At 41.5% G+C, this 18,733-nt stretch overlaps 4 protein-coding genes across 4 annotated transcripts; 2 read left to right on the forward strand and 2 right to left on the reverse strand.

Annotated features, from left to right (window-relative positions):
* Nucleotides 1-119: 119 nt before the first annotated feature.
* Nucleotides 120-3,083, forward strand: LOC121200038. The gene is made up of 5 exons (XM_041065083.1): nucleotides 120-195; nucleotides 779-1,090; nucleotides 2,042-2,338; nucleotides 2,494-2,604; nucleotides 2,691-3,083. Exons 1-5 carry the CDS (start codon nucleotides 150-152, stop codon nucleotides 2,741-2,743), a joined length of 819 nt encoding a protein of 272 aa, XP_040921017.1. The 5' UTR covers nucleotides 120-149; the 3' UTR covers nucleotides 2,744-3,083.
* A 1,992-nt stretch (nucleotides 3,084-5,075) lies between these two features.
* LOC121200039 lies at nucleotides 5,076-9,922 on the forward strand. The gene is made up of 8 exons (XM_041065084.1): nucleotides 5,076-5,123; nucleotides 5,446-5,591; nucleotides 6,213-6,524; nucleotides 7,539-7,829; nucleotides 7,979-8,110; nucleotides 8,693-8,718; nucleotides 9,166-9,249; nucleotides 9,486-9,922. Exons 2-8 carry the CDS (start codon nucleotides 5,546-5,548, stop codon nucleotides 9,537-9,539), a joined length of 945 nt encoding a protein of 314 aa, XP_040921018.1. The 5' UTR covers nucleotides 5,076-5,123; nucleotides 5,446-5,545; the 3' UTR covers nucleotides 9,540-9,922.
* Nucleotides 9,923-12,203: 2,281 nt separating this feature from the next.
* LOC121200032 (cytochrome P450 2K1-like) lies at nucleotides 12,204-18,306 on the reverse strand. The gene is made up of 10 exons (XM_041065066.1): nucleotides 18,278-18,306; nucleotides 14,569-14,830; nucleotides 14,352-14,460; nucleotides 14,102-14,251; nucleotides 13,849-14,009; nucleotides 13,560-13,739; nucleotides 13,258-13,399; nucleotides 12,738-12,922; nucleotides 12,474-12,615; nucleotides 12,204-12,391 (listed from the first exon to the last, which is right to left on the reverse strand). The coding sequence occupies exons 2-10, from the start codon at nucleotides 14,773-14,775 to the stop codon at nucleotides 12,204-12,206; spliced, it is 1,464 nt and encodes a 487-aa protein (XP_040921000.1). The 5' UTR covers nucleotides 14,776-14,830; nucleotides 18,278-18,306.
* Nucleotides 15,578-18,222, reverse strand: LOC121200031 (cytochrome P450 2K1-like). Its single transcript, XM_041065065.1, has 9 exons — nucleotides 18,016-18,222; nucleotides 17,745-17,907; nucleotides 17,495-17,644; nucleotides 17,230-17,390; nucleotides 16,916-17,095; nucleotides 16,362-16,503; nucleotides 16,107-16,291; nucleotides 15,848-15,989; nucleotides 15,578-15,765 (listed from the first exon to the last, which is right to left on the reverse strand). Exons 1-9 carry the CDS (start codon nucleotides 18,220-18,222, stop codon nucleotides 15,578-15,580), a joined length of 1,518 nt encoding a protein of 505 aa, XP_040920999.1.
* Nucleotides 18,307-18,733: the final 427 nt, after the last annotated feature.

The raw sequence follows: 18,733 nt of genomic DNA on the forward strand, positions 1-18,733 counted from the left end.
CTCTCACTTTCAACAGTCTGGGTATTGATGCTGTTTAACTTTACTTAACTTTTACTCAGGAAGTCAATCTAAAAAGGGAAACAGCACTGTCACCCACAGATCGGAAGCAGAGACACAGCCTTCACCTGCTGACAGAGGAAGGACACAGAATGTCTGTGCTGGAATTAATCCTCATGTTTCTGCTTCAGTTTGAAGGTAAAACTCTGTTTTCTTATTTAAATCTTCATCATCATTTTACTGAAATGTTACATGTTTACTGCTATTAAATAAAAGTTAGTGTGAGCAGTAACAAACCACCCGTTTCCTGGTTTAAAGCCCACTCTGATGAGTGTTAACAAACTTTTTGACCTGTAAAACTGAGCCAGTGTTTGTGTGACAAAAGGAAAACTGTGTAGCAGCTATGGGTGAGTGAGGTTTACATTCTCAAAGGTTTATTGAATTCATGAAAAAATACAGATGGTGTCAAAGACAGAAAATCTGTCAGAGATAACAGGTGTTGGTCTCAGCCAAATTCAAATATCACATTTTTGTTTGTGAATTGAGACATAAATAAAAACGATCCTCTGATATGACATCGACCACTAGGGGGTGGTATGTTTGCAGAGTCCTGCTCTGAGGTTGCCAATGTTAAAGCCCATGATATGTTTACATTGAATATATAATAAACAGATGAATAAAATGAATGTGTTGTCCCTCACACTCAGTATTTTGATTGCACATGATGATGTTTGTAGTCTGACACTTTTTTTCAGAACATGTCTTCTTGTCTTGTCTGCAGGAATCAGTGGACAACGCAGTCTCTACTACAGACCTGGACATGATGTTACTCTGCCATGTGACAGGGCATCATCAGCTAACTCCACATGCTCCAGTATTAACTGGTTATACAACAGAGCTCGGTCACAGACTTTTTCTGAGGTTAAGAATGGAAATGTTGATCAGAGCTCAGTTCGAGCTGCCAGGCTGAGTCTGGACACTCGCTGCTCTCTGCTCATCAACAACATCACTGCTGAAGATGCTGGTTTCTACACCTGTCGGCTGAGGAGGGACACTGAACATGACATATCTGTGTATCTAAATATTTTAACTGGTGAGTCTTGTTTAACTCATTGAGATGCACTGTACACTGTACATGATTTATCTGTATATACTGTATATTTTATTCTGAATATATTTTATTTTGTTATACTGTGATTTGGACGCCTTTCTTTTTGCACTGACGTGGGACAGTACCTCAATGTCGTTGTACTTTTGTACAAAGGATGACTGTGCAGTGATAACTGAGATTTTTCTTATAAACAGCAGGAAATTCTGCTTTGATCAAATGTTTCTGAGACAAACATTGTGCCAATCTCTGAAATCTGATTATTTTCTTGTCCACTATGTCTCTATTTGTGAGATGTCTGTCAAAGCCAGTGAGGGAGCCAGGTGTCTGTCAGTGTGTTATTCCTGATTAAATGAAGAGTGATGAATTTACCTCAGAGCTGAACAGTTCATTCAGTCCTTTGTTTTAATAAGAGGATAAATAAGACTGCAGCTCTTTATCAAACCCATCGTTCATCTAATCACCATGGGGACGATGTCCCTTTGATTCAGTCCCAAAACCAGTGACTCACTGGTTTTGGGACGTCTCTTAACCTGAGGGACCTTCTCAGTGAACAGGTGTAGGTGGAGTGGACGAGGCTGAAGGAAAGAAAGGAGCAAATCTGATTGGTCACTGCTGACTGTACAGCTCCTCAGATCACAGTGACTTCATGTCAGGATGCTGATAAAGTCTCATCAGTTTTCCTCTTTTATTTATTTGCTAATTTGACTTGTTGAAACACCAGTGAAAGGTCTTGATTCCATCAGGTTCAGTTCACTGTCATATCTGAAGTCACGTGTTAAATTTGTTTCCTTAGGACAATCACACAGTGAAACAATGACAACGAAACACAAACAGAAAAACTTCTCAGGATCTTGTTGTAAAGTTGCTGAGTCATCTGTCAGATGTCAGCTGTTTTTCCTCTGAGTTAACAGTAAACATGTTTTCCTTCCTCAGTCTCTCCATCTCCACCAGATGCTGATCTAACCAGAGATGGTGAAGTGACATTAGAGTGCTCTCTGTTCAGATACAACACCTCTGATCGTTGTGTAAGGAACAGATTTCGCTGGGTGAATGAGACAGGAGCTGAGCTGCTCGGTGAAGGTGTCAGAGACACGGTTACCAATCAGATGAAGTGTGTCTCTGTCCTGACTGTGAAGCTTCAGAGTTTTCACAACAGAACATTCACCTGCCAGTTTGTTGATGAGACAAACAAAGTACTGATAGAAGCTGACTACACAGTCATCTTTACAGGTGAGATGAGAGACAATCAGACACTTAACTGCTGTTAATGAGGCTTTGGTCCTTTAGTTTCTGCAAAGTTCTCACAGGACATTAACTAAACAATGGCAACATGAAAAGTATTAAATGTTGTTCTTTATTAATGGATTTCTTTTTTTTTTTTTCAGAACCAGGTTCCACAGATTGGCCTCCTCTGAGATACATCATGTTGACTCTGCGTATTTCAGCACTGATCCTAATGATTCTAATCACTGTTGTTGTCATCAGAGGAAACAGAGGTGAGGAAATTCAGACCATGAGAGGTCCGCTTAAAGAAATCTAATTTTTTTATTTTAATCCTTTCTCTCCTTTGATTTTTGTCCAGGGAGTAAAAAGCCACTCTCAGTTAGCACTTCTTTATCCTCTCATGCTGACTGAGGGCAGACTGGAGGCAACAGTGACTCATTATCACCTCCTGAGGTACAAAGTGATATTACAAGGCTGGACGGGACAGGGCAAGCTCATCAGCCAGCAAACGTCAGCAACAGCAGCATGACTTCAGAACAAACTGTTATTTCTTCTTATTTTATTTTTGAATGTTTTAAACCAAAACAGTTAAATGTTGCTTTTGGTAATGTGTGACTGAGCAGATCTTCATGTGGTAGATTAGGATTTACTGTGTTTCTGTGCTCTGTCGTACCTCCGGCTGTAAGTTCAAGTATCGCTGAAGTGCTCAAACCTTCTGCTTCAAAAGCAAATAAAGATCCACTTATTTGTATCATGTGGTTTATGATGTTCTCTTTCAGTCTCTGGTTGTTTTGTTTCTGTTAGAGTAAACTGATGTGTGTCTGTTTCTCACCAATATCAGTACTTTAAAAAGTACTTCATTATAAGAACAGGTCCTGCACTTAAAGGATGATTTCACAGTTTTTCAGTTGTGCCTTAAAATGAGGTTTTGCTGTTTACACTGGCACTAAAGAGGTTTCTTCATAATACACTGTCACTGTAATTGATAGGGGACAAAATCTACAATTTATGGCTGTACATTGTTCTCATGACAAAAGTGACTGAGAACAATGTGAGTTGAAAAGAAACCAGTATTATTTTAGTCAGTTGTTACCTCTGCGACCACAGAGGCTTCAGTCTCTCTGGTAGAAACATCAACAGTTTGTTCCTTTGAAACAGTTTTTCTGAGTGTCATTCATTCTGTTGTATTTCACAGGTAAATAATGATGGTGATGAAGCAAAGTATGAAAATGAAGAAGCATTTTCTGCTGCTAACGGCCTGCACTGATCAGCAACCTCCACACCAACTTCAACTCACCAGAAAGTCAAACGTTAACACAATCATTTTACATGAGTCACTGAACCAAGTTTTAAGTTCAAAGCCATGTTCATACTTTCACAGTTCTGATCTTACTACAACCGAGGTCTGCTGCTGTCACTGAGAGGTGGAGGCATCGAGGAACGCTAGCACCATGTTGTGGGTTTTCTAACAACAAGCTATCAGAGGACATATTTTATTCCTCCATAGCAGAAGCATTTACTGCACATCATTTAGGCTTTCAGATCCTTCATCACATTTAGCTTCTGCAATAAAAGCTGTTATCAAGTCTGTGACTGTGTGCTCTGTGGTTAAAGAAGTCTTTGGTCAAACTGGCTGCTGAGTTTGAACCATCATAAGTCAAACTTTTTATTTTTTAAACGACACGTTCATGACCATTGCCTACATCAACCTCCTACAGTTTCAACCTTTGAACCAAAAAAAAAGTGCTATATGGATTAAATAACTTTATCTTGCATTTCCATTTGTCCACATTATTCATTTAAACATTAATAGTTACATGGATTAAACACAAACATATGTATGAACATATCTAAAGTTATAACACACGTTATGCTATAAAGAATGGTCATTAACATGCTGAGTGTTGTGTTGAACAGCAGCACAAATGGAAAGAGTGAAGTAACAACTTTAACCACAGGGGGGCGCGCTGCATCTGTTATGTATGTGATGTACCCAGAGGCACAGGCTGCGGCCTCAGACACGCAGAGGAAGAGCTCTGCCTGGTTTTATTCACTTTCAGCCTGTGGTTATTTTCTTTCTTATTTTACTCTTTAAAATCTAATTTTATATGTTTATTTTTAAAATTTCCTCGTGTTTCGTTTATCTAGTGTGTAGGATTTAGTGGCTTCTACCGTCCCTTTCCAAGAGTGCACGAGAACCTGTGGTGGCCTTCAGGTAACGTAAAAACGCGAAGGGCCCGCCAGTGTTTGGTTTGTCCTTTCTGGGCTACTGTAGAAACATGGCGCTGCAATATGGCGATCGAAAATGGCGGACTCGGTGGAAGAGGACCTGGCGGGGCATTGTGGTCAGAGTCGGATACTTCACGCTCACAGTGGATGGAGTTTGTCCTGGACAAGGCCGAGACACACACACACACACACAGAGCCCTCCTGTTGTTAAAACGGAGCCTCATGTTATCTACATCTGAAACTGTCCTTTAACTCTGAGAAATCTCACTGAGACATAATTCTACCTGTGGAATGAAGTGACTCTGAGTCTGTGTGTGATGGTATCTGCACAGAGACACACAGACTCTATAAATACAACACAAAAATAAAGCAAAGGAAACACACACATCAGATGCTAATAATGTTCTAATATTAACATTTCTTGCAGAGTCTGCGTGGCACTGGGGATGGTGACATCTGTCTGTCTGTCAGGACACCACTTTGGTCCAGACTGAAGTGTCTCAACAACTACTGGACAGACCAAGAGGACATTTTGTGGAGACATTCACGTCCCCCTCGAAGAGTGAGTCTCACAGAGCTGCTCGTGTGCCTGTAAGCTCTTAGGCTTGTTGTTCTGTTTTTGGTTTCTTACCAAACACTTCCTCATTTAGCTAAATCATTGAAGTGACAGAATGGAAATGAGGACATTTCCGTTACTCTGCTCTGTATCTGTTCAGTCAAATCAATTTTAATGCACCTTCAGATATTTAAAAAAAAAACAAACAAACTGAATGTCTTTGTAATTTTGAATCTGACACAGCTGCAGTCAGTCTGTTAAGAAGGTCTGATGTGATCTAAACGCTCACAACAGTCTGAGTATTGATGCTGTTTAACATCATCATCAGTTTAACTCAGGAAGTCAATCTAAAAAGGGAAACAGCACAGTCGCCCCCTGATCGGAAGCAGAGACAGAGTCTTCGCCTGCTGACAGAGAAAGGACGCAGAATGTCTGTACTGGAATTAATCCTCATGTTTGTGCTTCAGTTTGAAGGTAAAGTTCTGTTTTCTTATTTAAATCTTCATCATCATTTTACTGAAATGTTACATGTTTACTGCTATTAAATAAAAGTGTGAGCAGTAACAAACCACCCCTTTCCTGGTTTAAATCCCACTCTGACGAGTGTTAACAACCTTTCAGGCCTGTAAAACTGAGCCAGTGTTTGTGTGACAAAAGGAAAACTGTGTAGCAGCTATGGGTGAGTGAGGTTTACATTCTCAAAGGTTTATTGAATTCATGAAAAAATACAGATGGTGTCAAAGACAGAAAATCTGTCAGAGATAACAGGTGTCGGTCTCAGCCCAGCATCCAGTGATCTTCACCTTCATTTCATCTCCACTAATCTGACAGAAAATTCAAATATCACATTTCTGTTTGTGAATTGAGACATAAATAAAAATGATTCTCTGATATGACGTCAACCACTAGGGGGTGGTATGTTTGCACAGTCCTGCTCTGAGGTTGCCAATGTTAAAGCCCATGATATGTTTACATTGAATATATAATAAACAGATGAATAAAATGAAACCCTCACACTCATTATTTTGAATGCACATGATGATATTTGTAGTCTGACACTTTTTTTCAGAACATGTCTTCTTGTCTTGTCTGCAGGAATCAGTGGACAGCTCAGTCTCTACCACAGACCTGGACATGATGTTACTCTGCCATGTGACAGGGCATCATCAGCTAACTCACCATGCTCCAATATTACCTGGTTATACAACAGAGTACAGCCACAGACTTTCTCTGAGGTTAAGAATGGAAATGTTGATCAGAGCTCAGTTCGAGCTGCCAGGCTGAGTCTGGACACTCGCTGCTCTCTGCTCATCAGCAACATCACTGCTGAAGATGCTGGTTTCTACAACTGTCGGCTGAGGGAGGGCACTGTCCATGATTCATCTGTGAATCTAAATATTTTAACTGGTGAGTCTCATTTCCAGGAGCTTGTTTAACTCATTGAGATGCACTGTACACTGTACATGATTTATCTGTATATACTGTATATTTTATTCTGAATATATTTTATTTTGTTATACTGTGATTTGGACGCCTTTCTTTTTGCACTGACGTGGGACAGTACCTCAATGTCGTTGTACTTTTGTACAAAGGATGACTGTGCAATGATAATTGAGATTTTTCTTATAAACAGCAGGAAATTCTGCTTTGATCAAATGTTTCTGAGACAAACATTGTGCCAAACTCTGAAATCTGATTATTTTCTTGTCCACTATGTCTCAATTTGTGAGACGTCTGTCAAATCCAGTGAGGGAACAAGGTGTCTGTCAGTGTGTTATTCCTGATTAAATGAAGAGTGATGAATTTACCTCAGAGCTGAACAGTTCATTCAGTCCTTTGTTTTAATAAGAGGATAAATAAGACTGCAGCTCTTTATCAAACCCATCGTTCATCTAATCACCATGGGGACGATGTCCCTTTGATTCAGTTGAAGACCTCAGCTCTCATGGAACTGAATAACTCACTGGTTTTGGGACGTCTCTTAACCTGAGGGACCTTCTCAGTGAATAGGTGTAGGTGGAGTGGACGAGGCTGAAGGAAAGAAAGGAGCGAATCTGATTGGTCACTGCTGACTGCAGCGCTCCTGATGCTTGATTCATGAAAACAGTACAGCTCCTCAGATCACAGTGACTTCATGTCAGGATGCTGATAAAGTCTCATCAGTTTTCCTCTTTTATTTATTTGCTCGTTTGACTTGTTGAAACACCAGTGAAAGGTCTTGATTCCATCAGGTTCAGTTCACTGTCATATCTGAAGTCACGTGTTAAATTTGTTTCCTCAGGACAATCACACAGTGAAACAATGATAACGAAACACAAACAGAAAAACTTCTCAGGATCTTGTTGTAAAGTTGCTGAGTCATCTGTCAGATGTCAACTGTTTTTCCTCTGAGTTAACAGTAAACATGTTTTCTTTCCTCAGTCTCTCCATCTCCACCAGATGCTGATCTAACCAGAGATGGTGAAGTGACATTAGAGTGCTCTCTGTTCAGATACAGCGACTCTGATCCTTGTGTAAGGCAAGGACTTCGCTGGGTGAATGAGACAGGAGCTGAGCTGCGCAGTGTCAGAGACACGGTTACCAGTCAGATGAAGTGTGTCTCTGTTCTGACTGTGAAGCTTCAGAGTTTTCACAACAGAAGATTCACCTGCCAGTTTGTTGATGAGAAAAACAAAATACTGATAGAAGCTGACTACACAGTCATCTTTACAGGTGAGATGAGAGACAATCAGACACTTAACTGATGTTAATGAGGCTTTGGTCCTTTAGTTTCTGCAAAGTTCTCACAGGACATTAACTAAACAATGGCAATATGAAAAGTATTAAATGTTGTTCTTCATTAACTGATTAGTTTTTTTCAGAACCAGGTTCCACGGATCGGACCACAGATTCCTCCTACGTCATCGTTGGTGCAGTGGTCGGGCTCGTGGTTCTGCTCATCGTCCTTGTTGCTGTTTTCATCAAATGCAGGAAAAGAACCAAAGTGACAGAAGGTCAGTGAAACAGTATGAGTACTGTAGGGCATTAGTTTTCATCTGATATTGTGTACATCATATACAATAATGTGTTGGTATGAGTCATAGTATGTCAGGTGAGCCACAGAAATAAGACATGACAACAGATAATGATAGATGATTGATCGATGGTGTATATGATTATTTTTTAACCCCTTCTCATGTTTGCTTAGCGCTGATGTTTGTCCTGATTATTGATCTATTGACATCAGATGTCACTGGCTGTTGATTATAGAGGATTCAGATAATTTATTTATGAGTCAACTTTGAACAATAAGATGTTCACAATGTCAGTAATTAGACTAATTATCTATATAAGCCAGCTCAGAGTGTCTTACTGTGCTAATCTCACAGCCACTTATCAATAGAAAAATTACATTTAATCCACTGTAGAGTTTTATTACTGATAATTCTTCAGGTGGAAGAATCTGTGTTTCTATGGCTTCTTTCAGTCTCTTCCTGTACTCTGTTACTCTGTTACTCTGTGCCTGAACATCATGTGTACAGTGCACAGAACGATGATTTGAAGATTAATTGTTAAAATCTTTACTTTTCTTTCAGGTGTTCAAAAACCAGTTCACACCTCTGTGAGTAGAATGTTAATGTTTCTAATAATTTTCTGATATGATGAAATCACTAGAGAAATACCCACTGAGCTACATCACAAACAAACACATATTTTTAAAATATTCTTGTATTTACTCACACACAGTATTAACTTTACATCCATATTAATATTTAGTTTGTTCACAGACTGAGAGTAAAGGAGAAGTCGTGTTGCTTCTCCAGGCTCTTACTTTTTGGTAAATTAAGACATTAGAAGGAGCCTTGATGCTCTCTCTTTGTAAGTTGTATTGCAAATGTATTGTTAACCAAGGCGTGCTCTGTGTGCCTGCAAGGTCAAAGTCATCAAATTCTCCTATAAGAAGGTTTATACTGAAGCACATTAGTGAGAAGCTCTGTCGCACACGATCAATACTAACACACTGCATTAAACTGCATGTTTACACTTTATAAACCTCTGTGTTGTTCAGACTGTCAGTCAGGATGAGCCGGAGAGCGACCTGACCTACGTCACAGTTAGCCATGCTAATCAAAGGGCCTCTGTTCAGAAACAGGTGAGTGACTTTACACAGCTTCTTTCATCCCAGCGTGGTTTAATGTTTCAGTGTTCATGGAGGAGTCTCTGAAAAGCATGTTTTCCCTAAACGTTCCTGATGTGACTGAAAACCAGTGACCAGTGAAAACCAGTGAAACCCACAGGCTCCCTGTACATTTAAACAACGAGGACTGTTGAGGACGTCATGTGGTTAATGGTCGGAATCATGTGACGCCTCTGGTTTGTGTTAAACAGGTGAGAGAGGAGGAGAATGTGACTTATGCTGCAGTCAAGACTCCGGTGGAGTAGGTGAATCCCAGCAGCCTCTGCAGCTACGTCAGCACAGACAGATAAACCAGAGGATGTGAGGTCACACGTAAAGCCGGCGTGTTCATCAGAGCCGAGTGTTTTCTGCCTGGCAACCTGGCCTGCCTCAGTGTTTCTATCAAATATCATGGAGCTTAGAGTTTGTGCTGGACTTGCTTTGCTCAGCTTTAAGGTGGTTCTTGTGTTAAACAGCACACTGTGTCTTTGCTGGTGAGCAAACAGAGCATTACAGTCCAACTGTGGACCCAAGTTATTGTTTTTCTTTTGCTACCCTGGAGTTTTCATTTGTTTTTGGAGCTGTGACAGGGTTTTCTCCTCCGTTGTCTATGTTTAGCTTGTGTATAAAACAGAAGTGAGTCACTTGAGATTGATTTGTGTTGTCTCTTCTTTAAGAAAAGTGTCCTTCAGGCCTGAAACCGCCACAGTATTTCAGCGTATTTTCTGAGTTTTGGATTCACATAAGTGACTGATGCAAGGCTGCATCACGTCAGAGGGTTCTACCCGCGCTGTTGTAACTCAGTAACTACAGATCACATATGCTTTACGTGACTGTCAAACATTTTCTAAAGCATGTACAAGTGTTAACAGGAACTCAGCAGGCAGGCGAATGATTTCCCTTCAGCAGCTGACATGATTTATTTTCAGTGATGGTTAAATTGCAGTATACAGGGCTCAGCTGAGAGACCATGATGAGTGTGCTTGGTGGTGAGTGACACTTTAAATGTGTCTCGCCTTTAAAGGGAAGTCTGAGTGTCCTTGAACAGATGAAGACAGTCCCTGCTCAGTATTCCATTATAAAGTCATAATGTAATTCTGACGACAGAGTAACAGACAGTGAAGACTAAATGTTCAGCTGAAGCGGATTTCAAGCACCTGTGTTTTGATTTTTGTGCTGAACCGATTTGAATGTTAAATATTTTCATCTGCGTGTGTGTAGACACGGAGCCCATGACTGTATTTGAATGATCGGGTATTTGTGTTCAGGCACTGATGTACAGTATATCACAGAAAGCAGACTACTCGGGTGAGTTGGCATGAGAGTTCTTGTAACTTTTTTAGTTTGCAAGAATTTCTGTTTTGCTGTGCTCCCTTTTCAACATGCCTAAAAATAAATGTGCCAGTCATTCAATATTCAGCAATCATGTCTCACACTGCGGTTTTGGAAAATGAAGAAAGAGACAGTTTCAGGTTCCTCCCTGTTGTGTCAGAGTGCTTACAATATATTTTCTGTAACAGTCATCAGTGTAAGCAGCTGGAAAACCTTCAGGCGCATTTTTCACAGAATTAACAAGAATCATCATAAACTCTTCATAATAAAATATAATTAAACTGTATTTGAATGTGTTATAGAAATAAAAAGTGTTATTTAACATGTTGCAGAGCTAATAGAGAGACCAGTTGCTTAAATAGGCTTCTTCACTGTTGTGGCTGTGTTTACTCATAGTGACGGTGAGACAACTGCGCCACCATGAGGTCCAGCTGGGAATTACATCATTCCTTCCCAGTAACTTACAGCCCTGCACACCTCAGGTTGGCTGGCGACCCTTTTCACTGTTTAGCACTGCTTTTAGTCATTTTTCACATTTTAACACCAGAATACTGTGAGAGACTGAGGTAGACTGAGGAATCAGTCTCAGGGAGTTGAAGGTTTAAATAATATTAAATAACATTAATTAATTAGACAGGGTGTAAAATGGTCCAAGGTCCTAGGTCTGCATTTGGATACTTGGCCAAAAGCGGAAGTGCCGGTCTCTGGGTAGGTGATGTTGTCTCAGTGCCAGCAGCACAAACTGATCTGAGAGCATCTCTGTAAGTTTTGCACTAAGGGAGTGACTGTCGGCCCAGATCTGTGCATGTGGCACTCAGCTGTTTTTCAAGTATGATACTAAATTTTGATGTGACGTTACTGAAACAATAAGAATTAATTTGAAGTCAAGTTTTAGCATTTTTATTATTGCAAACCACCAAAAAGTCCACAAGCACATGCATATGTGAAACTAGCTAAACGCGCACAGCAGCACGGTATAAAGAAAAGAAAGAACAGCTGCTGCAGACCGGACGGGCCTCTTTACATTAGTCTATGACTGATATAACTCTTGCCCTTAAATCCAAATTCCCTTCCCACTTCTATGTGTGTCACTCTAACTCTACAGGCCTGGAGAGGACTGCAGCTTCCCTCTCACGTGATAACACGTCTTCTCTTCTGCCAGCAGGAATTTCTCCATGTTGTTCGTGTTATCTCCCACAGTTGCTCCAACCACCGTGTGCCCTTACCATGGCATGACGGGCAGTAACCCTTATTGGTTTGATAACCCAGATCAGGTGGCTGGCTGGTTGCCTGATAGACAAGACAAACTCAAAAATGAAGCCAGATTGAACTGTGAGTACCAGGCTGTGACCCTTGTCCCGCTCCCACAGGAAACAGGTGGGTAAGATGCATATACAGCAAATTAGTACTAATGTAACTGCAGGGACAGAAAGTTACAGATGAACAAAAGCCATTGCTGTGATACGAGCCCTTCTTCATTTCAACAGGCCATACAGGGCTGTTGAAATGCACTGTTAAATGTGGTATAACTCTGTTAAAATTGACTGTTTTGCATGAAATCAAGTTGAGACGCTAGCAACATTTCCAAACCCTGCTGTTCACATGCAGGAGACAGCACACAGCTTGTGAGGTGAAGGGTTGAGGGTAAAGCCCACACGTGGTGTCAGATCCAGCTCATCCTCTGAAACTCCAGGTGGAGGAGTGAAACGGAAGCGCTGCAGCAGGGTGGTGAAGAAGATGAAGAGCTCCATCCTGGCCAGACCCTCCCCGAGACAAACCCTGCGACCTGTGAGAGAGAACAGGAGAAAAGCTTCAGCTGACGCCTGTAAACCAAACATCGACCTGAAGAGATGGGTGAGCTCACCAACCTGCAGAAAAAGGCATGAAGGCGTCTCGCTTGACAAACCTTCCGTCTTTGTCCAGGAAGTGGGCAGGATAAAAGGTGTGAGGTCTCTCCCACTCACTCTCATCATACAGGACAGATGTCAGCAGAGGATACACTGTGGTTCCCTGTGGACAATACAAAAACTGAAAAAGCTTTCTACATGCTCCACAATATATAAAGAATATATATATATATATATTATCTCTGTTGTTTGATCCTCCGTATTGGTCACTCAGCCCAGTCTGACCTTTTTAATCACGTAACCCTGGAAAGTGACGTCTTGGCTTGTTCTGTGAGGCACCGCCATGGGGACGATGTTGGCCAGTCTCTGTGTCTCGTGGATGACAGCGTCAGTGAAGGGCAGGTTCTTCCTGTCCTCCACCTGGACCTGACGACTTCCTAACACCTGGCTCAGCTCCTCCTGGACCTGGTCTGAGAGATGAAAGGGCTTTAAGGACGAGATTCCTTCATTATCATCAGCATTCAGTGTTTGTCTTGTGTCCTTCATGTCTGTAACTTTACGATAATTAATTTGTCCAAATACCTTCACAACTAAGGACAATCCCCATCAGCCTCAGGTGATGCAAACATGCCAAACAAAGCTGGTGACCGTGGTAAACGTTACACCTGCTGAGTGTTAGCATGTTAGCACTGTCGTGATGCTGCTCTTAACTGTTTTCATACTGATTATTTTTGTGTTGGTAAAGCAAACACAGCTTTGACTGTGTATTTAAATATGTAAGCTGTGCACATCTGCAGCTCCTTACCTTGTATTTCTGGATACTTGGCCATCAGCAGAAGTCCCCATCTCAGTGTCGTTGCTGTTGTGTCAGTCCCGGCAGTGAAGAGATTCTGAACTGACACCAGAAGATTTTCACTGTGGAAGTGACTGTTAGTAATCCCAGATTCCTGCAGGTAAATATGTACCAGCAACATTACATTCATTCACTAAAAACGTGACTGAATTTGAAACGCCGTGTGAACCACACGGTTTAAGTAGGACTCAAAAGTAAACAGATATAATAACAATATCAAGATTTCATTCATAGGTGATGACGAGTTTCCAAACCTCCAGATTTTGCTTCCGGACCAGAAAGGCATCCACAAAACCTCTGCACATCTGAGGGTTGAGAGTCTCTTTCAAATGACTGAACAGCGCAAAGTTCTCTTTTCTAATGAAGGCAGAAATCTTTTGGATTTCCCTTCTGTCACCAACCCATTTGCTGATCCACGGGTACAGGTTGTACATCTGTTAAAGGCAAAGTTTTTACAGGTAAGTGAAAAATAAAACTTTCTTATGTAAAATTACTAAACTTTCAGTGTTGTGTATTTAGATATACCAGATTAGTGAGTGATACCTGTATTGATGGGGAGCCCACAAGTTGGATTCTTCTGTTGGTTTGATCGACCATGGATGTAAACTTTGGGTCATTGTATTCAAATCTGCTGCCATACACAATGGAGCAGATAATGTTAGAGACGGCATAATTCATTGGTTGGCTCGTATCAAAGGCTTCTCCTTTTACGAGAGAAAACAAAAACAAATAAAATCACTCATCAGTACGTTGTTTAGCGTCCAAACTTAACTAATCACACATTTGAATCGCTCACCTTTGAATTTCTTGAACACTTCAGTGAGGTAGTCACATTCCTCAATGATCTTGTCCTCACACGCCTTTTTTCCCATCCCAAAGTCTCTGAGGTTTGTCAAAGCAAAGCGTCTCATCTCTTTCCATGAATCCCCATTGGACCATAAAACCCCTGAGATTAAACATGACTTTAAATTTATAACATGACAATGACTGAACACCGTAAAGACTTAGAAATTATTTGGTGACAGCTGCTTTTTCTCTTTCCTTACCATGGCCTTGATTGTGAAGTGCCTCCTTCACTGTCTTGTATCCTGCCAGAACCACCACTTTTTGGGTTCCAAAATACACAGTGAACACTGATCCATATTTCTTGGAAAGCTAAAAACAGCAGGATATTGTCATGTTAGTGTTATTGTAACAGTGATGCTGCCCAGAGAGCAGATAAAACAAAATGGCTGAAAAGAAAAGTACCACTCACTCCCTCACCTTCAGTAATGTGTTGTAGGGTCTCTCGAGGTCCAGCTGCAGCAGGTTACCAAGCAGGGGAAGCGGTCTGGGTCCTGGAGGTTCCTTCCTGTGTTCCTGAGAACCAAAGCTGCAGGAGGAGACGAGGTAGACAAGCAGCAGGACCACCAGAGTCCCCAGTAAGATCACAGAACCAGAGGACTGAAGAAAAATGTCTGATATCCCCATGACTTTAATACAAATCGTGTGTTGATGTTGCTGGTGCTCTGAGAAAATACACTGCCTTGCGCGTTTAAGTCTTGGCGTGTGCCCTTTATAGCTGCTGGTGGAAAATATGCAGAGTCTAAGGGGAGGGACTAAATGTGGAAACGTTCACCCACATATACTGGTAAATATTTGATTTTAGGTCGTTTCAGGCCAGTGTTCTTTGAAGTTTGACTGTTCTGTCATTTTAAATGTCTTCTTAATGCTGACTTTATTTGCCTGTCTTTCGGTTGGACCAGAAAGAGACAATGTCTAATTCTATAAAGGGATGAAAAAAACAATTTTGGACACAGACATGGCAGAAAGAAAGGAGGAGAGAGGAAACAGTTCTTCTCCTCCATTCTTTGGTGCTTTTAAATGTATGTCTTGGGTCATTATCCTGTTGGAGCAGCTGTGACCTGTGGCTGAGTCAGAGCTCTCTGACACTGGGCACAATGTTTTACAGAGTCACCCATGATGAGTGGCACAGGGCAGGAGCTGGGCTCATGGACTGGATCAAACACTGCCAGGGAAAGGATTAATGAAGCATTGTTTATTGTGAACAGATAAATCAAAACATGACATCTTCATTTAGCATCATAATCTATAGGACAGCACTTTTTCTGATCATAATACGTATAATGTGTTAACTGTGAAATTGCTCTGCAGACATAGTAAGTGGCCTCCTGTCCCTCTGAGGAAGCAGTTTAGCATGTATTTATTCTGTTAGCTTTCATCAGTGGTGTTAAACTACATGTGGTTTTTCACTGCCAAACCCTTCTCCTCCTCATGCACAGGGGACAGCACACAGTTTATGAGGTGAAGGGCTGAGGGTGATGCCCACACGTGGTGTCAGATCCAGCTCATCCTCTGAAACTCCAGGTGGAGGAGTGAAACGGAAGCGCTGCAGCAGGGTGGTGAAGAAGATGAAGAGCTCCATCCTGGCCAGACCCTCCCCGAGACAAACCCTGCGACCTGAGAGAGAGAACAGGAGAAAAGTTTCAGCTGACGCCTGTAAACCAAACATCGACCTGAAGAGATGGGTGAGCTCACCAACCTGCAGAAAAAGGCATGAAGGCGTCTCGCTTGACAAACTTTCCGTCTTTGTCCAGGAAGTGGGCAGGATAAAAGGTGTGAGGTCTCTCCCACTCACTCTCATCATACAGGACAGATGTCAGCAGAGGATACACTGTGGTTCCCTGTGGACAAGCTGACATTTGAATATCAGTTCTCTACAGATTATATTGTTCTTCTCTAACTACTCCATCTTTTTAAGGATTTGTTTCCTCCAGATTTGCTGTTTAATTCAGTCTGACCTTCTTGATGAAGTGACCCTGGAAAGTGACGTCCTGGCTGGTTCTGTGAGGCACTGCCATGGGGACGATGTTTGCCAGTCTCTGAGTCTCATGGATGACAGCATCAGTGAAGGGCAGGTTCTTCCTGTCTTCAACCTGCACCCGCCGACTTCCTATCACCTTGGTCAGTTCCTCCTGGACCTGGTCTGTGAGAGAGGGACAGCTTACTATTTTTAGGTCCATGGTTTCATGATGAAGCTTGGAACGTGTCCTTACCCTGTATTTTTGGATATTTAGCCATAAGCAGGAGTGCCCATCTGAGTGTAGTTGCAGTTGTATCAGTGCCGGCAACAAACAGGTGAATAACTGTCATCAGAAGGTTTTGGTTGTGGAAGTGACTGTTGGTAATCTCAGATTTCTGCACACACAGAGCAAATCAGGGAAATCTAGATGTAAAACTTTACTGGGCATCGGTGAGGATTTTGTTTGTTTGTTTTGTTGATAGTGTAGGTGTAGATGTTATTGCTGGAACCAGCTTATTGTTCTGTTTCTGATTCACTTGAGTGAATGGAGAGGAGTGAAGCCACTGCAGGAGATGAGTTGAATGTCTGAATGTCTGAGTGCTGACACTGACAACTAAGACATTCAGGATACATGATGTTGTGGCTTGTCAGTAGCTTTCATAGCCACTGACAATGTTTTTGCCCATTTGACAATTCTGACCAACCCTGCTCAAGTTTCAAACATCTTCATGATAAATCAGATATCAGATTTGAGTATTATTTGGAAATGATTCACAAGCAATGAGCACTATAACAGTGTTTCCCAACCTCCAGATGTTGCTGTCGGACCAGAAAGGCGTCCACAAATCCTCTGCACATCTGTGGGTTGAGGGTCTCTTTCAGACGACTGAACAGCTGTAAGTTACGTTTCTTATTGGCATCAGCCAATTTGTGGAATTCCTTCCTGTTAGCGATCCATTTACCAATCCATGGGAACAGGTTGTATAACTGTATGTAAGCACATCAGTATTTAAAATAACGAAAAGTTTTTATTCAGTTCTATTCAGTTTCACGACTTTATTTACTATGTGTATTTAAATCACAGCTGAAAGCATTAGATTCATGTACATATGACTTGATACCTGTATTGATGGGGAGCCCGCAAGTTGATTGTTTCTCTTTGTTCGATCTACCAAGGATGTAAACTCTGGATCATCATATTCAAATCTGCTGCCATAGACCATGGAGCAGATAATATTAGAGACTGCATAGTGCATTGGTTTGGTCGTATCAAAGGCTTCTCCTGCAACCAGAATAAAAAAAAGAAATAATCAAAGACAGGTGATTTTTTAAACCTGAAGTGATGCTTACATGTATCATGCAGGTGTTTAAAGTGAAAACACTTGCCTCTGAATTTCTTAAAGACTTCAGTGAGGTAGTCACATTCCTCACTGATTTTGTCCTCACACGCCTTTTTACCCATCCCATGATCTCTCAGGTTTGTCAAAGCAAAGCGTCTCATGTCTTTCCATGAATCCCCATTGGACCATAAAACCCCTGAGAAATATGGTAAATAAATTACTGATTATAGCTGAAGTCTATATACATTTGTTAAAAGTTAAATGGTACAGACTAAAGGTAAAAAAAAAGAGCTCACCCTGTCCTTGACTTGCTTCTTGCATAATTAGTATTTGGTCTCTTTCTCCAAACTCATCAGCGTAGTTGACCAGTGCCTCCTTCACTGTCTTGTATCCTGCCAGAACCACCACTTTTTTGGGTCCAAAATACACAGTGAACACTGATCCATATTTCTTGGAAAGCTAAAAACAGCAGGATATTGTCATGTTAGTGTTATTGTAACAGTGATGCTGCCCAGAGAGCAGATAAAACAAAATGGCTGAAAAGAAAAGTACCACTCACTCCCTCACCTTCAGTAATGTGTTGAAGGGTCTCTCGATGTCCAGCTGCAGCAGGTTACCAAGCAGGGGAAGCGGTCTGGGTCCTGGAGGTTCCTTCCTGTGTTCCTGAGAACCAAAGCTGCAGGAGGAGACGAGGTAGACAAGCAGCAGGACCACCAGAGTCCCCAGTAAGATCACAGAACCAGAGGACTGAAGAAAAATGTCTGATATCCCCATGACTTTAATACAAATTGTGTGTTGATGTTGCTGGTGCTCTGAGAAAATACACTGCCTTATGGAGTCTTGAGCTCTGTGCGCATTTAAGTCTTGGCGTGTGCCCTTTATAGCTGCTGGTGGAAAATATGCAGAGTCTAAGGGGAGGGACTAAATGTGGAAAAGTTCACCCATATATACTGGTAAATATTTGATTTTAGGTCGTTTCAGGCCAGTGTTCTTTGGTGCTTTTAAATGTATGTCTTGGGTCATTATCCTGTTGGAGCAGCTGTGACCTGTGGCTGAGTCAGAGCTCTCTGACACTGGGCGCAATGTTTTGCTCCACAACACCTTGATAATCTTATTTTTTAAAGGTTTGAATTCTTTATTTGTTTGTTAAATGGATTTCGAATGAGCTTTTCTTCTTGCTCAGACCCGTCTCTGATCCAGAGAGGAGGCTGATTGATGTCCACAACATACAAGTGGTTTCACCTCTATGCAACAGCACTGGGCTGAGGTGAGATTGTGTCCTTTT

Source organism: Toxotes jaculatrix, chromosome 19 (assembly GCF_017976425.1).
Source record: "Toxotes jaculatrix isolate fToxJac2 chromosome 19, fToxJac2.pri, whole genome shotgun sequence".
Taxonomy (NCBI): domain Eukaryota; kingdom Metazoa; phylum Chordata; class Actinopteri; family Toxotidae; genus Toxotes; species Toxotes jaculatrix.

Bases quoted from the DNA above. Each gene is read 5' to 3' on its own strand.
- LOC121200038 (XM_041065083.1), top strand. From the start codon at position 150: ATGTCTGTGCTGGAATTAATCCTCATGTTTCTGCTTCAGTTTGAAG. The intron at 1,091-2,041 runs GTGAGTCTTGTT...TTCCTTCCTCAG, and splicing joins GTATCTAAATATTTTAACTG to TCTCTCCATCTCCACCAGAT. The intron at 2,339-2,493 runs GTGAGATGAGAG...TTTTTTTTTCAG, and splicing joins CTACACAGTCATCTTTACAG to AACCAGGTTCCACAGATTGG.
- LOC121200039 (XM_041065084.1), top strand. From the start codon at position 5,546: ATGTCTGTACTGGAATTAATCCTCATGTTTGTGCTTCAGTTTGAAG. The intron at 7,830-7,978 runs GTGAGATGAGAG...AGTTTTTTTCAG, and splicing joins CTACACAGTCATCTTTACAG to AACCAGGTTCCACGGATCGG. The intron at 8,111-8,692 runs GTCAGTGAAACA...CTTTTCTTTCAG, and splicing joins AAGAACCAAAGTGACAGAAG to GTGTTCAAAAACCAGTTCAC.
- LOC121200032 (XM_041065066.1), bottom strand. From the start codon at position 14,775: ATGGGGATATCAGACATTTTTCTTCAGTCCTCTGGTTCTGTGATCTTA. The intron at 13,400-13,559 runs GTTTGGAAACTC...ATTTACCTGCAG, and splicing joins TCCGGAAGCAAAATCTGGAG to GAATCTGGGATTACTAACAG. The intron at 12,923-13,257 runs GTAAGGAGCTGC...TTCATCTCTCAG, and splicing joins CAAGTATCCAGAAATACAAG to ACCAGGTCCAGGAGGAGCTG.
- LOC121200031 (XM_041065065.1), bottom strand. From the start codon at position 18,222: ATGGGGATATCAGACATTTTTCTTCAGTCCTCTGGTTCTGTGATCTTA. The intron at 17,645-17,744 runs GTGAGCTCTTTT...CATATTTCTCAG, and splicing joins AGAAGCAAGTCAAGGACAGG to GGGTTTTATGGTCCAATGGG. The intron at 16,292-16,361 runs GTAAGGACACGT...CCTCTCTCACAG, and splicing joins TAAATATCCAAAAATACAGG to ACCAGGTCCAGGAGGAACTG.